Source organism: Molossus molossus, unplaced genomic scaffold (genome assembly GCF_014108415.1).
Source record: "Molossus molossus isolate mMolMol1 unplaced genomic scaffold, mMolMol1.p scaffold_m16_p_25, whole genome shotgun sequence".
Lineage (NCBI taxonomy): Eukaryota > Metazoa > Chordata > Mammalia > Chiroptera > Molossidae > Molossus > Molossus molossus.
Window position 1 is genome coordinate 2752260 of NW_023425361.1, and position 21961 is coordinate 2774220.

At 38.0% G+C, this 21961-nt stretch overlaps 1 protein-coding gene across 1 annotated transcript in view; it reads right to left on the bottom strand.

Moving 5' to 3' along the window:
- CDH8 (cadherin 8) overlaps positions 1-21961 on the bottom strand; it is a 414745-nt gene that overhangs the window by 122934 nt on the left and 269850 nt on the right. Inside the window, exon 8 of the mRNA XM_036278160.1 lies at positions 18778-18914. Coding sequence (XP_036134053.1) covers positions 18778-18914 — 137 coding nt within the window. The remainder of the gene's footprint in view (positions 1-18777; positions 18915-21961) is intronic.

Consider the following 21961-nt stretch of genomic DNA (forward strand, 5'->3'; position numbering starts at 1 on the left):
ATGCATTAGATTTAATATGAGTGATACAAATTGCTATTTGATCTGAAATTCTAAAGAATCCAGAGTTAAACAGGTGATAGCTATCTGATATGTTGTGTCTCATCTTTTCTTTCAAACATGTAAGCATAGAATTCTAATCTACCTGTATTATACTGAAAAGAGGGTTCTGGAAGAAAGTCTGGGAAGTACCTGTGTGTAGGCTACAGATTGCTATTCACTTCTTGGCCACAGATACTTACATTCAGCATCTCCGTCTGAGATGAATTTTAAAGAGAAAAACAAAAACAAAAACAAAAAGAATGGCTGTAATATTTCCAACTCCTCCCATTGAGAGGTGACATTTGTTTCTCCATTCCTTGAACCTGATCTTGTTAATTTCACTTGTTTTAGCCAATGTGATATTAGCCAATTTGAGATAATAAGAGACTTATAAAATGCTTCTCACCAGTCTTTTGCTGCTCCTTGGCACCCTGAGAACACCATGACGGGTGAGTAGGTCTATGTGAGCATGAGAGACCACATGGAGCAGAGAAGTCCTATGCCAACTATGACACCCTGGTCTACCCACCTTGTTATATAAACACATAAGGCCAGTGTAGATATCTAGCTCCAGAAAAACCCCCAGCTGACCAGAAATATTACCAAAGTAAGTTCAGGCCAAAGAACTACCCAGCTGCCTCACAGAACCAACACAAATACATGTTTATTATTTTTAAGTTACTAAATTTTGACATGGTTTGTTATGCTACATAAGGGAATTGATACAAATCAAAGTGTCTGTATGACTATTTTTGTCTTCTTTCTCTCTAAGCCCAAGAGGCTTGGAAAAAAAGGAGGGAAATGAGTGACAAATATAAAGTTTAGCTACAGGACTAGTAAGATGACAGGGAATGTGAGAGAGAGGAGCCACAGGCTTGGCCTGGAGGAAGACAGAGAGGAGGATGGGGAAGAGCCTGCGAGAGGGGGGAAAATGGACTATTGCGTCCTTACTATGCCAGGCTCTGTTTTACCTGGATCATCTCATTTAACTTTGACCACAAACTTCAAATGCAGCAACTGAGACTTAAAGAGATTATATAACTTATTGAAATCACACATACAGTATGTTGAAACCAGTATTTTGGCTGTGACAATTTGACTCACGGTTTGTTTTTAACTCATAATCACTGATACTTGCTAAGAAAGTGGTGACAACAGCCTGTGACCTTGGTTTTGGGTAAGAGAGGAGCTCTTAAAAGTTGTGAACATGGCCAGGACATTTAGGACCAATAGAAGAAAGACAAATTCTATTCTACTGGTTGCACATCATTGTAGAGGATCATACTCCCCAAATAATCTCAAGATGATACTTCTTTTGGAATATCCTGACAATGAATTTGGGTGATTCTGTTGATGACAAAAAGATGCCTTTGGGCATATCTTCTTTAATTATATAAAAATGATAAGAATAATGCTTACTTTAAATTTATTGTTATAATAATATTACATTAGCTTTAGTATCAAAAGTTTGCTCTAGATTAGGCAAGATATTAGCACTTAAAAATATTCACTCTTCTTATACCTCTAAAGGTGTACCAACACATTCCCCATATTACGGGATAGGGAAAATGAGTCACAGAGAGAAGTTAAGTAACTAACCAATAAAATGAGTGTGGATAAGTTAAAATTAATGAATCTATCCAAGCAATCTGACTAATTAAGTCAGTCATTTAACTCCTACCTTAGTCTCTGACTTTCAGACTGATCATCTGCATTGTCTCCCCAGGTCTTTAACTTCTCTGTCCCCAGAGAAACTGAAGCCTAAGAATGGATCACCCGAATCTTATATAATCTTTTTACCCCATTCAAGTATCTAAAGCCTTCCCTACCCTATCCCCTTTTTATCTGCTACCTCAAACCTGAAGATGAACATTTGCTATGTGTGGCCAGTTTGTCGCAACTTCCACCTGAAAAGTTTGAGTTACTATTTGCTGCTTACCTCCTTTCTATCCTTGGTCTACTGTTGTCTGTAGTGAGAGGTATTGTTGAAGCTTTGGGGACAGTGGTTTATAAAAAGAGACCAGGGTAAGACATGGGATAGAAGCCTCTTACCTTCTGTCTTTTTATTGGTTAGGACTAAGGGCTATTAGTCACAATGACATCCTGAGGGAGTTCCCAGTTAAAATCTCCCATCTAAATGTACACACTTCTTTTAAATAGATTACCACAAAAGAGGGGCAAAGATATAAATGGAGGAGAGGTTGTAGAAGGATATTAGTAAAATGGCTGCAGAACAAAGAGGAAATAAGGAAGTAATCCCCAAGGTGCAAAGAACAGGAGCAGCTGTGCAGGAAGAGGGCACTAGAGTGATTATAGGAACTCTGAGCTGCACTGCCCACAGAATGCGCACATGGGGCCTGTGGTGCCATCTCCTTGGACTGACGCAGTTCCTCACCATGGAGGATTTCATACCAGATTCTGATCCCTTTTCCAGGAACCTGTAGTTTCCATTTCATGTCCCCATATTTTAGTCTCCACTTCTCCTCATTATATCCCTTACTGTTAAGGAAATTGATTTCCACTTTACGGTACCTGGATGCTTGTCTGAAGTAGGGGGATCTTGATAGGAACTTACCATGTGCCCATATTCCCAGGAAAGTCAGAGTGGTGATCCTTCTGCAGCCTCTCTGATATTTGGGAGTCCCTTACACACTTCTGGCCCTGAATTTCACTGCTCTTATTACTCTTTCTCTTCTGTGAGAGTTACCTAATAGCTTCCGTTCATTTGCTTCTACTCAATCCTACACAAGGGAATGCCATTGATCTTAATGAAACTCTAGTCCTGACTATTCCATAGGCAACAAAGACAGACATTACTCTTTTCAGAACAGTGTATCAATATAAAATTTAAAGTCCTTAATTTAATCAGATTCTTCAAGAATGTGCCTAGCCTGCCCAGTATGGCTCAGTGGTTGAGCATCGACCCATACACCAAGAGGTCACTGGTTTGATTCTCAGTCAGGGCACATGCCCAGCCAGGTTATGGGCCCGATCCCCAGTGGGGGGCTGGCAGGAGGTACCCAGTCGATGTTCTCTCTCATTGATGTTTCTATCTCTCTCTCCCTCCCCCTTCTGCTCTCTCTAAAATCAATAAAGAAAAAAGAATGTGTCTACTTCATCTGAGGGCCTTTCTGTATGTAGGCACTGCCCAATCTACTATACCTGAACCAAGGCCAAGGGAAGGTCATTGAACAGACATATCGGTTGTGCAATGAAGAAATGTAACTGTATCTAGCAGTAACACACAGGCCATGAGTGCCAATTTTGCTGTAGAGAGGATATGGGGTAACATATAATATAAACCAAATCAATAATTTTAAATTAAGCTCTTAGTCAAAGCCCAGGGTCAAGGCTGTATTTACAAGAATATACACAATTTATTAATCAGTTTCTAAAGGTTATAGGTGAATTTTGAGCTAAGAGATATAGTATTAACACTGTTAATTAATTCTTATTGCACCCAACATTGTAAGGAACAATTATAATTCCCATTACACAGATGATAAAACAGAGCAAAAAAGGAAAAGATTATCTGCCCAGGGTTATATGGCCAAGACAAGGCTAACTCTATCCTGCTCTAGGACCTAAGATTTCTCTAAACAATGAGAGTCCCATAAAGATGTAGTTTTGCTCAGTATTCTGGGTTGGACAAAGCAATTATTCTGGCAACTGGGCCCTATGCCAGGAAGAAACATTCCTTAAGTGCTATCCAACTAGTGTTTTCCCTCGGAGATTTAACCATCATTAGTGAATAGCTTCATTTGCAGTATTGTGTGCAGTCCACTGTAGTGGGCCAGAGCAATGCATTATCACTAACTGAAAGAGATAAATTTAATGGGCAATTATATGCTTCCTGCTTTAAAATACTTTCAGGTAACCAAGAGTAGTGTGCTTTCTGTAAATGTGGACTGCATGCTCCCAAGTACATGTTGCCAGATAGATCTCTACTTTCCACACTCATCACCAGTTTCTCTGGAAGGAACACTCTGGAACTGGCTTTCAGTGTCACAAAAACACCCCTGCAAAGATTCTATTTTAAGCACAGTGATTCCTCCTCTATCACCCAATTTCCTTTGTCTCTCCTACAACTGTGCCTGTGATTCACCTTGCTCTCTTAGGTAGGTCTTACCACCTGTTGAACGTAAAAAAATTCCGTGTGCCATCTCGGGAGCCTTAGCTCCAATCTCAGCTCAGAGAAATATCACCTAATCACCAGAGAAATCACAAAAAGTAAAAGCAAACAGACAAAAAAGGACGCTTTTCCTTCCCTGTCTTCCTTCACAGTGTTCTTACAACGTACAGCCTACCGGGGACAGGGTGGGGGTAGGAGGTGGGAAAAACCTGCGAAACATGTATTTTTAAAAAATATTTATTTATTTTTATTTTTATAATTAATTAATTAATTTTTGTAACAGATGTTTCTCCTTTTTCTCCCACTGATTCCCCCCTTCCCCTCCCTCCCTGCTCTGTTCCCAGCTTTGTAGTCCATGTCCATTGTTCATGCATGCATGCATATAAGTTCTGTGGTTTAGCTCTCCCCCACCATCCCTCTTCTGGGGATTATCAGTCTGTACCCCACTTCCACATCTCTAGGACTACACCATTCCTCAGACTGTTGTGTTCATTATATTCCACAGATAAATGAAATCATATGATATTTGACCTTCACTGCTTGGCTCCTTTTGCTTAGAATAATACTTTCCAGGTACCTCCATGTTGTCTCAAAGGATAAGAGATCTTTCTTTCTTACAGCTGCATAGTACTCCATTGTGCATATGTACCACAGTTTTTTTATCCATTCATCTACTGATGGACATTTGGGCTATTTCCAGATCTTAGCTATTGTAAATAGTGCTGCTACAAACATGGGGGTACATATATTCTTTCTGATTGGTGTTTCAGGCTTCTTAGGGTTTATTCCTAGAAGTGGGATCACTGGGTCAAACGGAAGTTCAATTTTTAATTTTTTGAGGTAACACCATATTGTTTTCCATAGTGGCTGCACCAGTCTGCATTCCCACCAGCAGTGTACTAGAGTCCCCTTTTCTTCACACCCTCGCCAACACTTGTATGATGATTTGTCGATGGTGGCCATTCTGACTGGCTTGAGGTGATACCTCATTGTTGTTTTAATTTGCAACTGTCTGATGATTAGTGATGTTGAGCATTTCTTCAAATGTCTCTTAGACATTTGTTATGTCCTGTTTGGAGAAGTGTCTATTTAGATCCTCTGCCCATTTTATAATTGGGTTCTTTGTCTTCCTTTTGTTGAGTTATATGAGCACTCTATATATATTGGAAATTAACCCCATATCTGATATATCATTGGCAATTATGTACTCCAATACAGTGGGTAGCCTTTCCATTTTGATGATTGTATCTTTTGCTGTGCAGAAACTTTTTAGTTTGATGTAGTCTCATGTGTTCATTTTTTCCTTTGTTTTTGTTGCCTTAGGTGATGTATCCGTGAAAATTCTGTTGCTTATGATGTCTGAAATTTTTTGGCCTATATTTTCTTCTTAGATTTGTATAGGTTCATGAGTCACATTTAAGTCTTTTATCCATTTTGAGTTTATTCTTGTATATGGTGTAAGTTGATGATCTAGTTTTATTTATTTATTTTTTTGCATGTAGCTGTCCAGTTTTCCCAACACCATTTATTACAGAGGCTATGTTTACTCTACTATATGCTCTTGCCACCTTTGTCTAATAGTAATTGAGTATATTGCCTTGGGTCCATTTCTGGGTTCTCTGTTGTGTTCCACTGGTCTATATGCCTGTTCTTGTGCCAGTACCAGGCTGTTTTGATTACAGTGGCTTTGTAGTATAACCTGAAATCTGGTAATGTGATCCCTCCAACTTTATTCTTCTATTTCAATATTGCTGTGGCTATTCGGCAACTTTTTTGGTTCCATATAGTCTTTTGAAGTATTTGTTCTAGTTCTGTGAAGATTGTCATTGGTATTTTGATGGGGATTGCATTGAATCTATAGATTGCTTTGGGAAGTAAGGACATTTTAATGATGTTAATTCTTCCAACCCATAAACAAGGTATGTGCTTCCACATTTTTATAACTTCCTCTATTTATTTTTTCAGTAACCTGTAGTTTACTGCAAATAGGTCCTTTATTTCTTGGGTTAAGTTTATTCCTAGGTATCTTAATTTTTTGTCCGCAATGGTAAATGGGATTTTTTAAAGTTTTTGTTTCTATGAGTTCATCATTGGTGTATAAGAGTGCCATCGATTTCTTGACAATTTTGTATCCTGCTACTTCGCCAAATTCATGTAATAAGTCTAGTAAATTTTTGATGGAGTCTTTGTGGTTTTCTATGTATCATGCCACCTGCGAATAATGACCGTTTCACTTCCTCCTTTCCAATTTGGATCCCTTTTATTTTTTCTTTCTATCTGATTGCTGTGGATAAGACTTCCAGTACTATGTTAAATAAGAGTCGTGAAAGTGGGCATCCTTGTCTCGTTCCTGTTCTTAAGGGAAATGCTTTTAATTTTTGCCCATTGAGTGTGATGTTGGCTGCAGGTCTTTTATACATGGCCTTTATTATGTCCAGATATGATCCCTCTGTTTCCAGATTGCTGAGCATTTTTATCAGAAACAGGTGTTGGATTTTGTCAGATGCTTCTTCAGTGTCTATTGATATGATCATATGATTTTTATCTTTCATTTTGTTAATGTGGTGTATCACATTTATTGATTTATAGATATTGTACCAGCCTTGCATGCCTGGGATGAATCCCACTTGGTCATGGTGAAAAATTTGTTTGACGTATTGCTGGATTAGATTTGCTAGTATTTTGTTCAGGATTTTGGCATCTATGTTCATCAGGGATATTGGTCTGTAGTCTTCGTTCTTTGTAGTGTCTTTATTTGGTTTTGGAATTAGAATTATGCTGGCCTCATAAACGAGTTTGGAAGTCTTTCTTCTTGAATTTTTTGAAATAGTTTGAGGAGAATGGGTATTAGTTCTTTGAATGTTCGCTTAAATTCCTCCATGAAGCCGTCCGGTTCTGGGCTTTTGTTAGCTAGGAGAGACTTGATTACATCTTCAATTTCATTTGTTGTTATTTGTTTGTTCTAGTTTTCTATCTCTTGCCAGTCCAGTTTTCAGGAACTATGTGTTTCTAGAAACTTGCCCATTTCCCTTAGATTGTCGAATTTGTTGCAGTATAATTTTAGATAATCTTTGTTTACAATCCTTTGTATTTCTGTGGTGTCAGTTATTATTTCTCCTCTTTTATTTCTGATTTTTTGTATTTGGATTCTCCCTTTTTGTTTCTTGGTGAGTCTAGCTGAGAGTCCATCAATCTTTTTTATCTTTGCAAAGAACCAAGTCTTTGTTTCATTGATCCTTTGAATTGTTTTTTGGGTCTCTATGTCATTTATTTCTGCTCTGATCTTTACTATTTCTTTCCTTCTACTTGCTCTGGGGTTCTTTGTTTGTTTGTTTGCTTTCTAGTTCTTTAAATTGTGAGGTTCAATAGTCTATTAGAAATGTGTCTTGCTTCTTGAGGTAGCCCTGTAGTGCTATGAACTTTCCTGTCAGAACTGCTTTCACTGCATCCCATAGATTTTGTGTTGTTGTGTGTTCATATTCATTGGTTTCCAGGAAGTTTTTTTATTTCTTCCTTGATCTCCATGGTAACCCATTCATTGTTCAATCACATCCTATTTAACCTCCATGTTTTCAAATGTCTTTGCATGTTCTTGTTGCAATTGATTTCTAATTTCATGCCATTGTCATCTGAGAAGATGCTTGATATGATTTCAATCTTCTTCAACATGTAGAGACTTAGTATGTGTCCTAACATGTGGTCTATCTTTGAGAATGCCCCATGTGAACTTGAGAAGAATGTGAATTCTGCAGTTTTGGGGTGTATTTCTCTGTAGATATCTATTAAATCCATTTGATCTAGTGCTTCATTTAGAGTCTGTGTTTCCTTGTTGTTGTTGTTGTTGTTGTTGTTTTGTCTAGAAGATCTATCCAGTGATGTCAGCGGGGTATTACAGTTCCCTGCTATGATTGTATTGAAGTTGATTTCTCCTTTGAAGGACTCCAGAAGATTTTACTATATGTTGGTGCTCCTAAATTGGATGCATATATGTTTACCAAGGTTGTATCTTCCTGTTGGATGGATACTTTATATATTATGTACTAGCCTTCTTTGTCTCTAGTTATGGCTTTCATTTTGATATCTACTTTATCAGATATGAGTATTGCTACCTCAGCTTTTTTTTGCTTTACTTTTGCTTGAAAGACTTTTTTCCATCCCTTCGCTTTCAACCTATATGAGTCTTTTGTTGTGAGGTGGGTCTCTTCTAAACAACATATATGTGAGTCATGGTTTTGTATCCAGTCAGCTACTGTGTCTTTTTATCAGAGCATTCAAACCATTCACATTTAAGTGATTATTGGTATGTATTTATTTATTGCCATTTTCGTTTAGTGTGGTTCTATTTTTCTTCCTATTTCTTCTAATTACAGCAGTCTTTTTAGCATATCTTGCAGTGCTGGTTTCAGGTTAGTATATTCCCTTAGTATTTTTTTTTTTTTTTTGGTCTGGAAAGTTGTTTATTTGACCTTCTATTTTTAATGATAGCCTTGCTGGATAGAGTAGTCTTGAATTCCGATCCCTGTTTTTCATGACCTTGATTACTTCATGCCACTCCCTTCTGGCCTGTAGTGTTTCTGTTGAGAAGTCTGCTGAGAGCCTTATGGGGTTTCTTTTGTGGGTATCCTGTTGCTTATCTCTTGCTGCTTTTAGGATTCACTCTTTGTCTTTAATGTTTGGCATTTTAATTCCTGTGTCCTGGTGTGGGCCTGTTTGGGTTCTTCTTACTTGGGGCTCTCTGTGCTTCTTGAAGTTGAATGCCTTCCTTCCTTCACCAAGTTAGGAAAGTTTTCTGTCACTATTTCTTCAAATATGTTCTCTAACCCTTGCCCATTTTCTTCCTCTTCAGGGACTCCTGTGATTCGAATGCTATTATGTTTCCAGTTGTTCCACTGTTCTCTTAAGCTGTCTTCCTGTCTTTTAACTGTTTTTTCCTTTTGGTTTTCTGATTGGTTGGTTTTTTTCTACCCTGTCTTCTAATTCACTAATTAGTTATCTGCTTTGTCTACTCTGCTTGTTGGTCCTTCCAATGTGTTCTTAATTTCTGCTATGTTATTCTTCATTTCCACTTGGTTGGTTTCCAATGTTTCTATATCTTTACTCTTGGTGCTGATGTCCTTACTTATGCTGTTGAGCTTCCTCAAGATCATGGCTCTCAACTCTACCTCTGATAATTTGCTTAGCTGCATTTCATTTATCTCATCTTTGATATAGTTCTCTTGTTCTTTCATTTGGGATTTGTTTCTTTTTTTACCATTTTGGCTATCTCTTGGGTTTTGGAGCCTGCCAAATGTTCCCTGTGGGTGTTGGTGTTCTATTGTTTGTGGTTCCCTGTACTGGGTTTTCTTGAGCCTGGGCGGGCCCATGTTCTTTCTTTCCTGCGTAGATTTGCAAATGCATGAATGGTTCAGTTATCCTCTAGCTTTTTCCTGGTGGCTAGTAGTCTCAGTTACTCAGTGCCTTGGAATGTAGCCCTGGCGTTCTGCATAAGAGGGTTTCCAGAGGGTGGGATAGATGCTGGTTGTTAGTGAGCCTCATTTTGCATTTCTTTGCCTCACCTGGGAAAGGCTGAGGGGGGTGGGGCTGCTGCTTTTCCTCAGGATTCTGGGAAGGAGCACACTGGCCACCGTCCTTTGTGGCCGCAACTCAGCAAAAATCTTGAGTGCCCTCCAAATCCTGAATGTCCCCACAGAGTTCCAGCCCAGTCTGCCCTCCCTGTGCTGTAGCCCCCAGGTGAGTGGCTGTGGCTATTTTAGCGCTCTGTCCAGGCTCTCTGTGCTATGGAGCAGGATTAGTCTTTATTATCCAAGGACACTATTCACAGCTAAGACTGCTGCTGTCCATGGGCTCCCAGCCCGCCATCCTTTCGCACTTCAGAAGTTCCTACCTGTGTCCCTGGTTATATGGTCCTGTCCTGCTGCTTTTCTGTTGCTTTTTTCCAAGGGTTTGACTTTATTTTTGTTGTAATTCTCATTTGGTCTTGGGAGATCTTCTATGTAGCTTCTATTCACTCCAACTCCATTTTCACATGCTCTACACCTATCTTGTGTGCAGCTGGGTCGCACAAATCTTTCTGGTGCCTGGGCACCCTGTAGGTCCCACTGGTAACTGGATGGCACAATCCATGCTGGGTCACGCAGGCCTGTCTTGTGCTTCAGCACCCCGCAGATTCCACGGGTAATTTGATGGCAAGGCACAGTCCCTGCTGGGTTTCACAGGCCTCTTTGGTGCTTTAACACCTAGCAGGCCCCTTGGGTAACTAGATCTCACAGTCCTGCTGGTTAGCACAGGCCTCTCTGGTGCTTCAGTACCTCGCAGGTTCTTCAGGTAAATGGATCACAAAGTCCCTGCTGGGACGCACAGGCCTCTCTGGTGCCCCAGCACCCTCCATGTCCAAGGGTGGGCAGCTGGATAACAGCAGTCTCTCTAGGGCTCAGGCTTCCCACTGCTCTTGTGGGCTACTGGACTGCACAGGCCTCTGTGGAGTCCCAGGTCTTGTTGCTGGTGGCTGCGGAGTGCTGCTGCCCATGGGGCTCAACTCCTGCTCAGCTTTTGCTGTAGTTTTTTGTGGATGGGTCTTAGCTGCTGGTCTGTGCTTCTGTTGCCTGGGGATGAATGTCTGCTCCCCAGCCTCTGTTGCTGGGGGTATATGTGGACTCTGATCGGGCTGCTACTATGGGGGATAGTGCTAGGCTCCAGGCTGTCTGTGGCTTCTGCGACCAGCACCTTGGGAGCTCCACTACTGTGCACTGGTCTGTGTTGACACAGAATGTCCACTGGTCCGATGGTGCCAGGTGTGCTGATGGGCTCAGGTTGCTGGGCCCTAGCCGCTCCCACTGCCTCCTCCCAGGGAAGACCTGGGATCTTCCAAAATGGTGGGACCTCCTCGTGGCTCAGGGAGCAGAACCCTGAAGGGCCGCTTTCTGCTGTAGTCGGCTGCTCCCATCCACAGCACAGGAACATTCTCCTCCACAGCGCTGCACTGCTGGGGTTTGGCCGTCTGCTTTCACGTCCACTCACACTCCCTCACACACTCGCTCACTCTGTCACACACTCACCCTCCCTCCGGTCTTGCTCGCCACCATCTTCTCGAAACATGGATTCTTGAATCTCTGCCTTGAGATTGTGATTTTAGGTCCTGGAGATGTACCAGAACTCCTCTGGTTTGGTTTTAAAGTCCACCCAGGTGATTTGACGCAGCTTGCAAGTTAATTTCTCTGTGATCTTCACTGAAAAATTGTATTCCCTCTAATGTACTATTTTGTGTTGTCTCTTCCCTGTTGCTCAGTTTTCTGATCTCTAAAATGGGAACATAATTCCAGCCTGAACAATTCCAAAGCTCTGCTCTGCCCCATAGGCAATAATCCTACCCTGGGTCACAAACATTAGAATAGAATGCCAGATCTAGTGCTGATTTGTTCTTTCCTACACTGTACCCTTGTCCTGCCCTCCTCCCTTCTGCTTCACATAGAACAACCTCATTTACTTGCTTCAGGAAGGGATGTGACAATATCAGAAGCTCAGTTTAAGCACGAGAGTGAAAGCGAAGGACATATAAAAGAGGTTTCTTCCCTGGAATGTAACTAAAAGCACACAATTTGCAGTTAATCAGCATGGGTACCAATCCCGCCCACCCCCACCCCCCCCAACCCAGAACTTGCTCTTTATGAAATCTTGGGCAAGTTACCTAACCTGTGCCTGTGTTCTCTTATGTGAAAAATGCATATAGTAATGGTACTGACGTTCACAGAGTGGAGTGAGAATTAAATGCATCGTAAGGCTTCCATAATGCTTTCTCAGTGTTTAGTCAGCTAAATGTACCTCCTTCACCACCGTGGTAAACAGCAGACCTGCACTCTAGTTGCAGGGAATGAGTTGCTACTAGCAGAGATACTTAGCAGAGATTGCTAGATAAGCACAGCCTATTTCTTTGTAGGCCACTGATTTATTATTTTTAGTTTATTTAATTGCTGAAAGTATTACATATGTCCTCCCTTTCTCCCCCATTCACCCCCTCCGCCCCAGTTCTGCCCTCCCCTATCATGCTTTCACCACATTGCTGTCTGTGTCTATTGGTTATGCATATACACATATAAGTTCTTTGGTTTATCTCCCTACCCTGCCTTCCCTCGGAGACCTCTCAGTCTGTTTCATGCTTCCATGTCTCTAGATCTATTTTGTTCATCAGTTTGCTCATTAGATTCCACCTATAAGTAAGATCATATGATACTTGTCTTTCTCTGACCAGCTTATTTCGCTTAGCATATACTCTCCAGGTCCCTCTAAAAGCATTCAATTGCCATCTCTTGTAACGAGATATGCTGGTTGATTTTGAGGACAAGCCAATCTAGTACCAGTGAAATACTTGGGTAATGCACTCCGTGGATCATTTTACCTTGGTTCAGTGAATCTGACACAAGAAGATAAATGACATCTTCATTCTCATTAAGAGATAACAGATAGACTTCCCTAAAATATCAATTTTTTTAGCTTAATTTCATTTGTTTACATCTTTGCCTGATGAGATGGAGTTCTGAGAGTAATTTTAAATTGTTCTGCTTGGAATAAATATTTCTTTAACTTTATTAGAACCACTCCCTAAGGGATTCTGTTGTCCTGGATGGTTTTAAATATTCATCTCATCCAAATACAATAAATCTTTTTTTAATATTTTTTTCCCCAAAACCTGGTATGTGGCTTTGCAAGGTAAACACTATGTGATGAGCTAAATAATAAAACCAAGTCAAAACAAGTTACCAAGCTATTTGCTTAGTAATTACAATTTCCCTTACATTCTCTGTAGTCATAGTAATTCTACCTCTTTTTATGATTTAGAAAAATATGACTTAATTGTACATTTAAAGTTTCTAAATTTATGCCCACCTCAGCTAATACTTTACAGCTAAAAACTAAAGTTCCCTTTTGCACTCTTATTTTTCCAAGAAAGTTATATGCAAAAAAATTTTTTTTAAAAAGCAGATTGCTATCTAAGTTTATATTTAACTTAAAAAATAGTTTCATATTTCTTGAGATATCAACCCCCTGAATTAAGCTTGCTTCTTGACCCAAAATATGCCTATGTAGTTTGTTTAGTTTTCAATCTCTGAGTAAAAACAAACTATTTAGTTGATTAAAAATATGAGATAACTCCCATTGTTTGAACAGAATAATGTAAGTCTGGGTTATAGGTTTTAAATTCTGAAAGGTTCATAGACAGGCTCCTGTTCTTCATGTGCACAGAGCTATTCTGTACTTTTGCTTTTTATGGAGCCAACTGTAAAACTGAATCTGGGACATATTTAGGGATTTCTTTCAAGCCATAAAGAAAATTTTACTTGATGTACATTTTAATATTTTTGGTAATTTTATTATACTGTATAATTATTATTAATAATAATAATAACTCTACTACTTTAAAAAAATCTTAGCATAATATCCACTAGATCCATCCATGCTGTCACAAATAATATTTTTTTATTCCTTTTTATAACTGAGTAATATTCCATTGTATACATATACCACAGCTTTTTATCCACTCATCTACTGATGGGCACGTGGGCTGCTTCCATATCTTGGCTGTTGTAAATAATGCTGTAATAAACATAGGGGTACACATATTCTTTAGAATTAGTGTTTTGTCTTTCTTTAAATATTGCCAGGTGGATACTGAAAATATCAGGGAACATTTTATAAAGTATACGATTGTCTAACCACTATGCTGTACACCTGGAACTAATAAAAATAATATTAAATGTAAAATATACATATCTTTTGATTAAAAGAAGAAAATAATATTTATTTTACTGATAGACATAATGTCTTGATTTTTGTTCATATTTATTGTGCTATAATTTTAAAATATGACCCTATGTCTATTGAAAGAGGTATGTTTCAACACTTTTCACACTCTCAGTATGGAACTGTTGGTCATTCCCGACACTCACCTTCTTCTTCCTCACTTGTGTGTCTTTCTTTGTGGGTCTCTCCACATATTCCACTCACCCTTCCATATAGGGTGTTTCTAGGTGCCACAAGAAAAAAAACTCCAAGACCACCTGGATTTTTGCCTGCTTTGCTCACTGCTATACCCCAATAGCTAGAAGAGTGCTTGGCAAGTAGTAACGACTCAAGTAACAATTAGTGAGTGAATGAGCAAATACACAGTCTTCTTTGACTTTGTCAGCCTGGAGTTCACAGCTCATTACCCTCCAGCATCTGCTTTTGTGTCTGTCTTCCTACTCGTCTGTGATTCCTTGTAAATGAGTGTTTTGATTCTGGATTGTCCTGAAATGTTTCTTAGCCTACCCTCTGTGTATTGACGCCTTTTTCCTCCTTAAAATGAACTACACAAACCCTCATAATCAGAGTCTCCTTGATAAATATTTAAGGGAAGGCATCCAGCTCATAAAAAAGTGTCATGGATTATGACTAAATCAACCAGGCTGTATTTGATATACAAGAAAGTTCTTTTAAAAGTAATTACTACCTACATACTTTAAAGAAAACTGTGATCCTTTTACACATTTTTATAAGGCTTTAAACCAATCTGAGCAGATAGAGTTTTTTGTAGAGGCTTAAGGTGATAATGAAACATCAAAATTGTAAATTACAAAAATTGTATGCCTGAGCTTCTTTAGATGGAATTAATACTTCAAATAAGTCAAAGCCACCAAGTAGTATGCTTTATTTACTTTATCCCTTAATGTTACAAGGGGAAACTGTTGCCAGAGAAACACACTAAGGAAGAAAATGGGGCTCATGATTCAGGAAAAACACCCAAGTGTCCAAACCAGGACCCTCAGTTTGGTAGAGTCCAAGCAACATTATCAGTTTCACTGCATGCTCTGTGCCCACACTTGAGATTGCTATGAAACAAACATTCTTCTTTCTTTGAATCTTCACTTTTTCACACAGTACTGGTTTGTTTTGTTTTGTTTTTAAGGCTCCATGGAGGACATTTTCCCCACATCTCATGCCTTTCCTGAAGGTCTAGACTACTTTTATCTGTAAATTGACCATGTATCTCATAGTATTTCATCTTTTTTCACATTAGTTGTGCAAAAGAAAAAAGAACAGATTTTAGATCCTGTACCCTGTAAGTATTATCAACACACTCTATATTGTATGTATGCCCATGAATTTTTCTTAGTGTCAGTTTTATTTCCTTATTTAGTGTCCCACATCTCTCAAAAATTCAGTATCTCCCTTGAATCCATGTGAACGGATCCTTTATGGAAAAAAGAGATTCCGATAATACACAGAATATATTTTGTTTGAAAATAAAATGGGCATAATATTCCTTTTAAATGTTTTTGTATAATAATAAAAATGGCATCAAGAAATCAATGGCATTCTTATACACAAACTATGAACTCACAGAAAGAAACTAAAAAAAAAAAAAAATCTCATTTATCATTGTGGCAAAAATATTAAGATAACTAGAAACAAAATTAACCAAAGAAGAAAGGACCTCTTCACAGAAAACTACAGGTAATTGAAAAAAAGAAATAGAGGAAAATATAAAAGAGTGAAAGCATACACCGTGTTCATGGATTAGAAGAATTAACATCATTAAAATGTCCATACTACCCAAAGCAATCTATAGATTCATTGCAATCCCCATCAAAATACAACGACATATTTCACAGAACTAAAACAAATACTCCAAAAGTTTACATGGAGCCAAAAAAGACCCGGAATAGCCACAGAAATCTTGAAAAAGAAGAACAAAGTAGGAGGAATCACAATACCGGATATCAGGTTATACTACAAAGCCACTGCAATCAAAACAGCCTGGTACTGGCACAAGAACAGGCACATAGATCAATGGAATCTATGTGCAGAGAACAGAGAACCCAGAAATTGACCCAAGACAATATGCTCAATTAATATTTGACAAAGGTGGCAAGAGCATACAGTAGAATCAAAACAGTTTCTTCAATAAATGGTGTTGGGAAAATTGGACAGCTACATGCACACACACAAAAAAAAGCTAGATGACCTACTTACACCATACACAGGAATAAACTCAAAATGGATAAAATACTTAAATGTGACTCATGAAATCATAAAAATTCTAGAAGAAGATGCAGGCAACAAAATTTCAGATATATGCAGTAGAATTTTCACTGATACAATGCCCAAGGCAAGAGAAACAAAAGAAAAAATGAACACATGGGACTCCATCAAACTCAAAAGCTTCTGCAAAGCAAAAGACAAAAAGGGAACCCACTATATGGGAGACCATAATTGCCAATGATGCACCAGATAAGGGGTTAATTTCCAAAATACATAAAATAGTCATACAACTCAATAAAAGGAAGACAAAGCAAAGAACCCAATTAAAAAATGGGCAGAAGATCTAAAGAGACACCTCTCCAAACAGGACATAGAAATGGCCAAGAGACATGAAAAAATGCTCAGCATCACTAATCATCAGAGACATGCAAATTAAAATAACAATGAGGTATCACCTCACACCTGTCAGAATGGCCGCCATCAACAAATCATCAACAAACAAGTGCTAGCAAGGATGTGGGGGAAAGGAGACTCTAGTACACTGCTGGTGGGAATGCAGACTGGGGCAGCCACTATGGAAGACAACATGGTGTTACCTCAAAAAATTAAAAATTGACCTAGTGATCCCACCTCTAGGAATATACCCTAAGAACCCTAAACACCAATCAGAAAGAATATATGTATCCCTATGTTTATAGCAGCACTATTTACAATCGCTAAGATCTGGAATCAGCCCAAGTGTCCATCAATAGATGAGTGGATAAAAAAACTGGTACATGATCTCACTTATTTGTGGAATAAAATGAACTAAACAAACTGCTGAACAAAATTAACCCAGAGATATAGAGGTGGGGCACAGACTGACGAGTCTCTGAGGAGGGGGGTTTGTGGGGGAAGAGATAAACCACAGAACTTACATGCATGTATACATGACCAATGAACATAGACAACAAAGCTGGGTATAGGGTGGAGGGGGAGGGAAGGAGGGTGTCAATAGGGGGAAAATGAGGAACATCTGTAACAAAAAAAATTAACAAATAAAAAAAAAAAAAAAAGCTGTAGCACATATACACAATGGAATACTATGCAGCTTTAAGAAAGAAAGATCTCTTATCCTTTGAGACAATATGAAAGGACCTGGAAAGTATTATCCTAAGTGAAAGAAGCCAATTAGAGAAAGACAAATTTCACATGATCTCATTCATTGGTGGTATATAATGAACAAAAAAACTGATGAACAAAATAGACTCAGAGACATAGTAGTGGGGCACAAACCTCAGAAGGAGTGTAGGGAGGGAGGGGAGGAAAGAGATAAAACACAGAACCTGTATGCAGGTATGCATAACAATGGACAAGGACAACAATGCTGGGCACATGTGCAGGGGTGTGATCAGGAGGAGGGGGTAAATGGGGGCAAAAGGAGAAACATTTGTAAAATAAATAAATAAATTTAGGAAAAATGGTAAGACAGAGTACAAGCTGTCAAAGATATTGTAGCACTAATTTTTACCATGTAGCTATTCTTTGGAGACTTAATAGTGTCATTAGGGCAATCAAAGAAGCTATGAGCATAACAAATGGACAGAAAGACTAATATATGTTGCCTGGTCGGTGTGACTCAGTGGTTAAGTGTTGACCCATGCACCAAGAAGTTGCCGGTTCAATTCCTGGTCAGGGCACATGCCCAGGTTGTGGGCCCAATTCCCAGTGGGGAGCATGCAGGAGGCGGCCAATCCATGTTCTCTCTCATCTATGTTTCTCTCGCTCTCTTCTTTTCCCTTCCTCTCTCTCTAAAATTAATAAAGAAGAAAAATTTAAAAAATAATAATATATCTTATTTTAACAACCCTGGAATGTTTACATTTTTGCATGGAATTTATGAAAAAAATTTTGTATTGAACATACAATTTTAAATAGCCTGTAGTTAATGTGTAAAATACATTAAACTCTAAAAAACAAAATTAAAAAATCATCTATAATTTCATCTCTCCAAAGTAATATGTATTGATAGTGTGAAGTTTCTGTCTATATTTTCTGCTTATATATGTATATATGTATGAGCACAGTTCACATATGTAAGTGAGTTTCTATATTATATATAATATATGTTAGTGTCTGCTTATTTAAATTGTAGTGTATAGTCCTTGAATTCTATTTATTTATTTATTTTGTGGTATGTGCCCGTAGCAGGAACCAAACCCGAGACTCTGGTCTGCAGGCCGACGCTCAACCGCTGAGCCAAACTGGCCAGAGCTTGAATTCTATTTTTTACCCACGCTTTTATACTAAACTCTTCTTCATATTTTGATATGCACAACATTGTTTTTAATGGTTGAGTAATGGATATAATCTATAGCAATATTTGGATATAAGAATATTTCCTTTCCACATATATTCCAACCTTTGGTAATGTAGCACGATGTAAGTTATTTCTTGCTGAGGCGATTCATTCAAAGGCTCCTTGGGGATAATAAAATAAGTTTCAATGCCAAACTATCTAATGGAAACAGGGACCATTTATCCCTGCTTGTGATCACTAGGCATAAAGTGAACCCAGTCACACAAGAAAAAAATTAAACCCAGGCACTTACTAATTTCAGTAGCAATGATCGTTATGTTGTGCCACACACTTAGCTCTCTGTCGAGTGGTGTTGCCAGCGTTATCTTTCCATCATCTGCATTAATGTTGAATTGTCTCTCTAGGTCAGTGTGCCGGTCGATGGAAAACCTAGAAAACAGATATATCCGTAATCTACTTCAACGTTCATATGACCCATACATTCCATAGCAGACCTTTAGTAATCCTTGGAGAGCCATCATTGTGAAGTCAAATGAAGTGGGAAACTTAGTGGCATCATAATTTGTAAAACAAAATGACTGAATGAGGCACAAGAAACTTGATAATTACTGTCCAAGGAGTAATTAGCTACATATGCAACATGGAGGTCATAAACTGCCACCGATTTCAATAGGTAGCATCTTCAAAAATGGATGCTGATGAAGAGTTAATTGGACAATCCATCACATTTATTGGGCAGCTCATGATAATTAGCAGTTGCCACAAAATATCATAGAAAACAATGAATTCAAGCCCAAAGCTGGATGGTTAGGCACCATGTAATTTATGGCAGTTCTGGGTAAATGAGTGTTTGTGTTCAACTTGTATTTGACTAGACAACATGTATGTGTTTTGCTTTTGCTGCTGTTGTTTTGTTTTGTTTTTATTTTATTTTAAGTAAAGTACATATTTAGGCTTCCCATTAGTCTCTGTCTGTAGAAATCATACAGTTGCTGATTCTCTAGTAATACTTTTTAAAAGTTGGAATAGATATTTTAACAGATTTATAATACTAGATTCTATGAAATTAAAATTTTTAAATGAGCTTATTAGTAGTAACTATTTTGAGAACATTTTCAGATAGGCAACATTATGGTATTTTGTGTCTAGAAACAACTGCTTCTCGGGTATACCAAGTATTAAGATTACACAGAAATTATTTTTCCGCAGCATTTATCAATATTATTTTTATTAATCAAGATCTGTACTTTGGCTATGGAATGCCAAATATAAATAGGTATATATGTCTTAGGAAACACAAGGCATAACTAGAAAACTTGGCCCATAAATAAGCAGTGCAGTGAACTGAAGCAGAATAGAATAAAAGCCCAAAGAAAAGTGTTGTGGACTGAATATCTGTGCCTCCCTGAAATTCATATGTTAAAACCCAAACTCCCAATGTGGTAGAATGTCTAAGTACCTTTGGTGATGATTATGGTTACATTAGGTTATGGGTGTGAGACCCTCATTGTGGGGGTTGACACAGGATCCCTCTCCAGTTTCTGCCAGTGATATTGCAAGAAGACAATCATCTGAAAACCAGGAATCAGGTCCTCACTACAAACATAATCTGCGGGTGCCTTGATCTTGGACTTTCCAGTCTCCAGAACTGTGAGAAATAAATGTCTGTGGTTTGAGCCACCTGCCTATGGTATTCCACATCTGCAGCAGCCCAAACTAAGACAAAGGTCAATCCCATTTTAGGAGAGAGGATTGAAGAAAGCCTCTATGGTTGGTGGCCTCCTAGCAAGTTTCTATGAAATCCATCCATTCATTGATGCTCATTGACCCTAAATATAAAACAGGGTTCATGACTATTGGTGCTAAACATATTTCTTATATATTTTTATGAACATTTATTATATCAAGTTTAGATTATAAGAAAATGAGAAAAAAATAAAATCTCCATAATTTTATGCCTATAGCTTTGTATTGTTATATTTTAGTGGATTTCATTGCAAACAGTATATATTTATGTATATTATGCATCTCTACTTATTTATGTACATATACTTGTTACTACATTTACTTGTGACAATAGATGGATGGATGAATAGATAGATGATAGATAGATAGATAGATAGATAGATAGATAGATAGATAGATGATAGGTAATCCTTTATGTCCTTTATATCAGATGCAAACACCATGGAAAAAAGCATCCATGTTAAATCCTCCACACCAAAGACAAGCATCATTGAACAATTTGGAATAATATTAAAAAGTACTTAATTTTATTGGCAATAATTTATTGCTAAATTTCTTGAGAAAATATTGTATAATAAAATTATGACTCCTTATTTATTTAAGAGCTACAAAAAAAAAAAAAAAAACAAACTAAGAAGCTGACTTGCATCTATCCATCAGGCATTTACAAACTGACCCTGTACCCTACCCCTCAGATGATCAGAGACATTCAGAAAGGACTTAAGAACCCAGAGGCATATGTGGGTTAACAGTGCTTTGCACTGAATCTGGAACATGAGAAAGTGCTCACTGAAAGCATTTCAATCTATTGCATTGTGGAAAGAAGACCAAAAGCAATTTTTCTGAGGATCAATGATTGTTGATGAGACCAGTGAGGTTCCAAGTTTAACTCTAAAATAACTCAATAAGCATGTGTTTTTGCTCCAGATATCATGTAGACTCTGACTCTTAAAAAAGCTAAGAAATATCCAGAGGATTAATTATCACTTTCTATACCATATCCATATATAAACTTTGTAGGCATTGCTGGGCTGTAGTAATTTTATTATCTCTTTGCTGATATTTCACATATTCATGCATCAAACAATTTCCCAGGGGCCACAGCAAAGGAGAATCAGTCTAATCACTGATACTCATGGTTTCCAAATCTGGAACAAGTTTCTTGGCATTTGATTGATTACCTAAACTTCTGGCCCAGAGGAAGCACTGGGAACAATGACAGGGTTTGGGAAGTTGGTATTTTACTTTTAAGTTGTTTAACTCCTTATTTAAATCTGTATCAGACCTCAAATTTGGAATACATTTTATCTCTATTATTTATATATTGCTACTTCTGAGATAATTAATAAATTCACTGAGCCTCAATGTCTTTACTGGTCAAATATGAAGTACCCATATCTCAGGGTGGTTGTAAAGACTAAAATTAAAGCATAAATCAATCTCTGTTACTTAGTAGGGAATAAAGACATATTAATCGTCATCATTACCATAACCATCATGTCCCATTAAATAGAATTCCATTTTTAAATGTTATCCCATTTTTATTTATTTAATTTTAAAAATTTCATAATTAATTATTTAATTTATTTTTGCTACAGATGTTTGTTCTTTTCCCCCCATTGACACCCTCCCCCCACCCCCTACCCACCAGCATCATTGTCTATGTCCATTGATTATGCTTATATGGATAAGTTCTTTGGTTTATCTCTTCCCTCCTCCCGGTCCCTCTC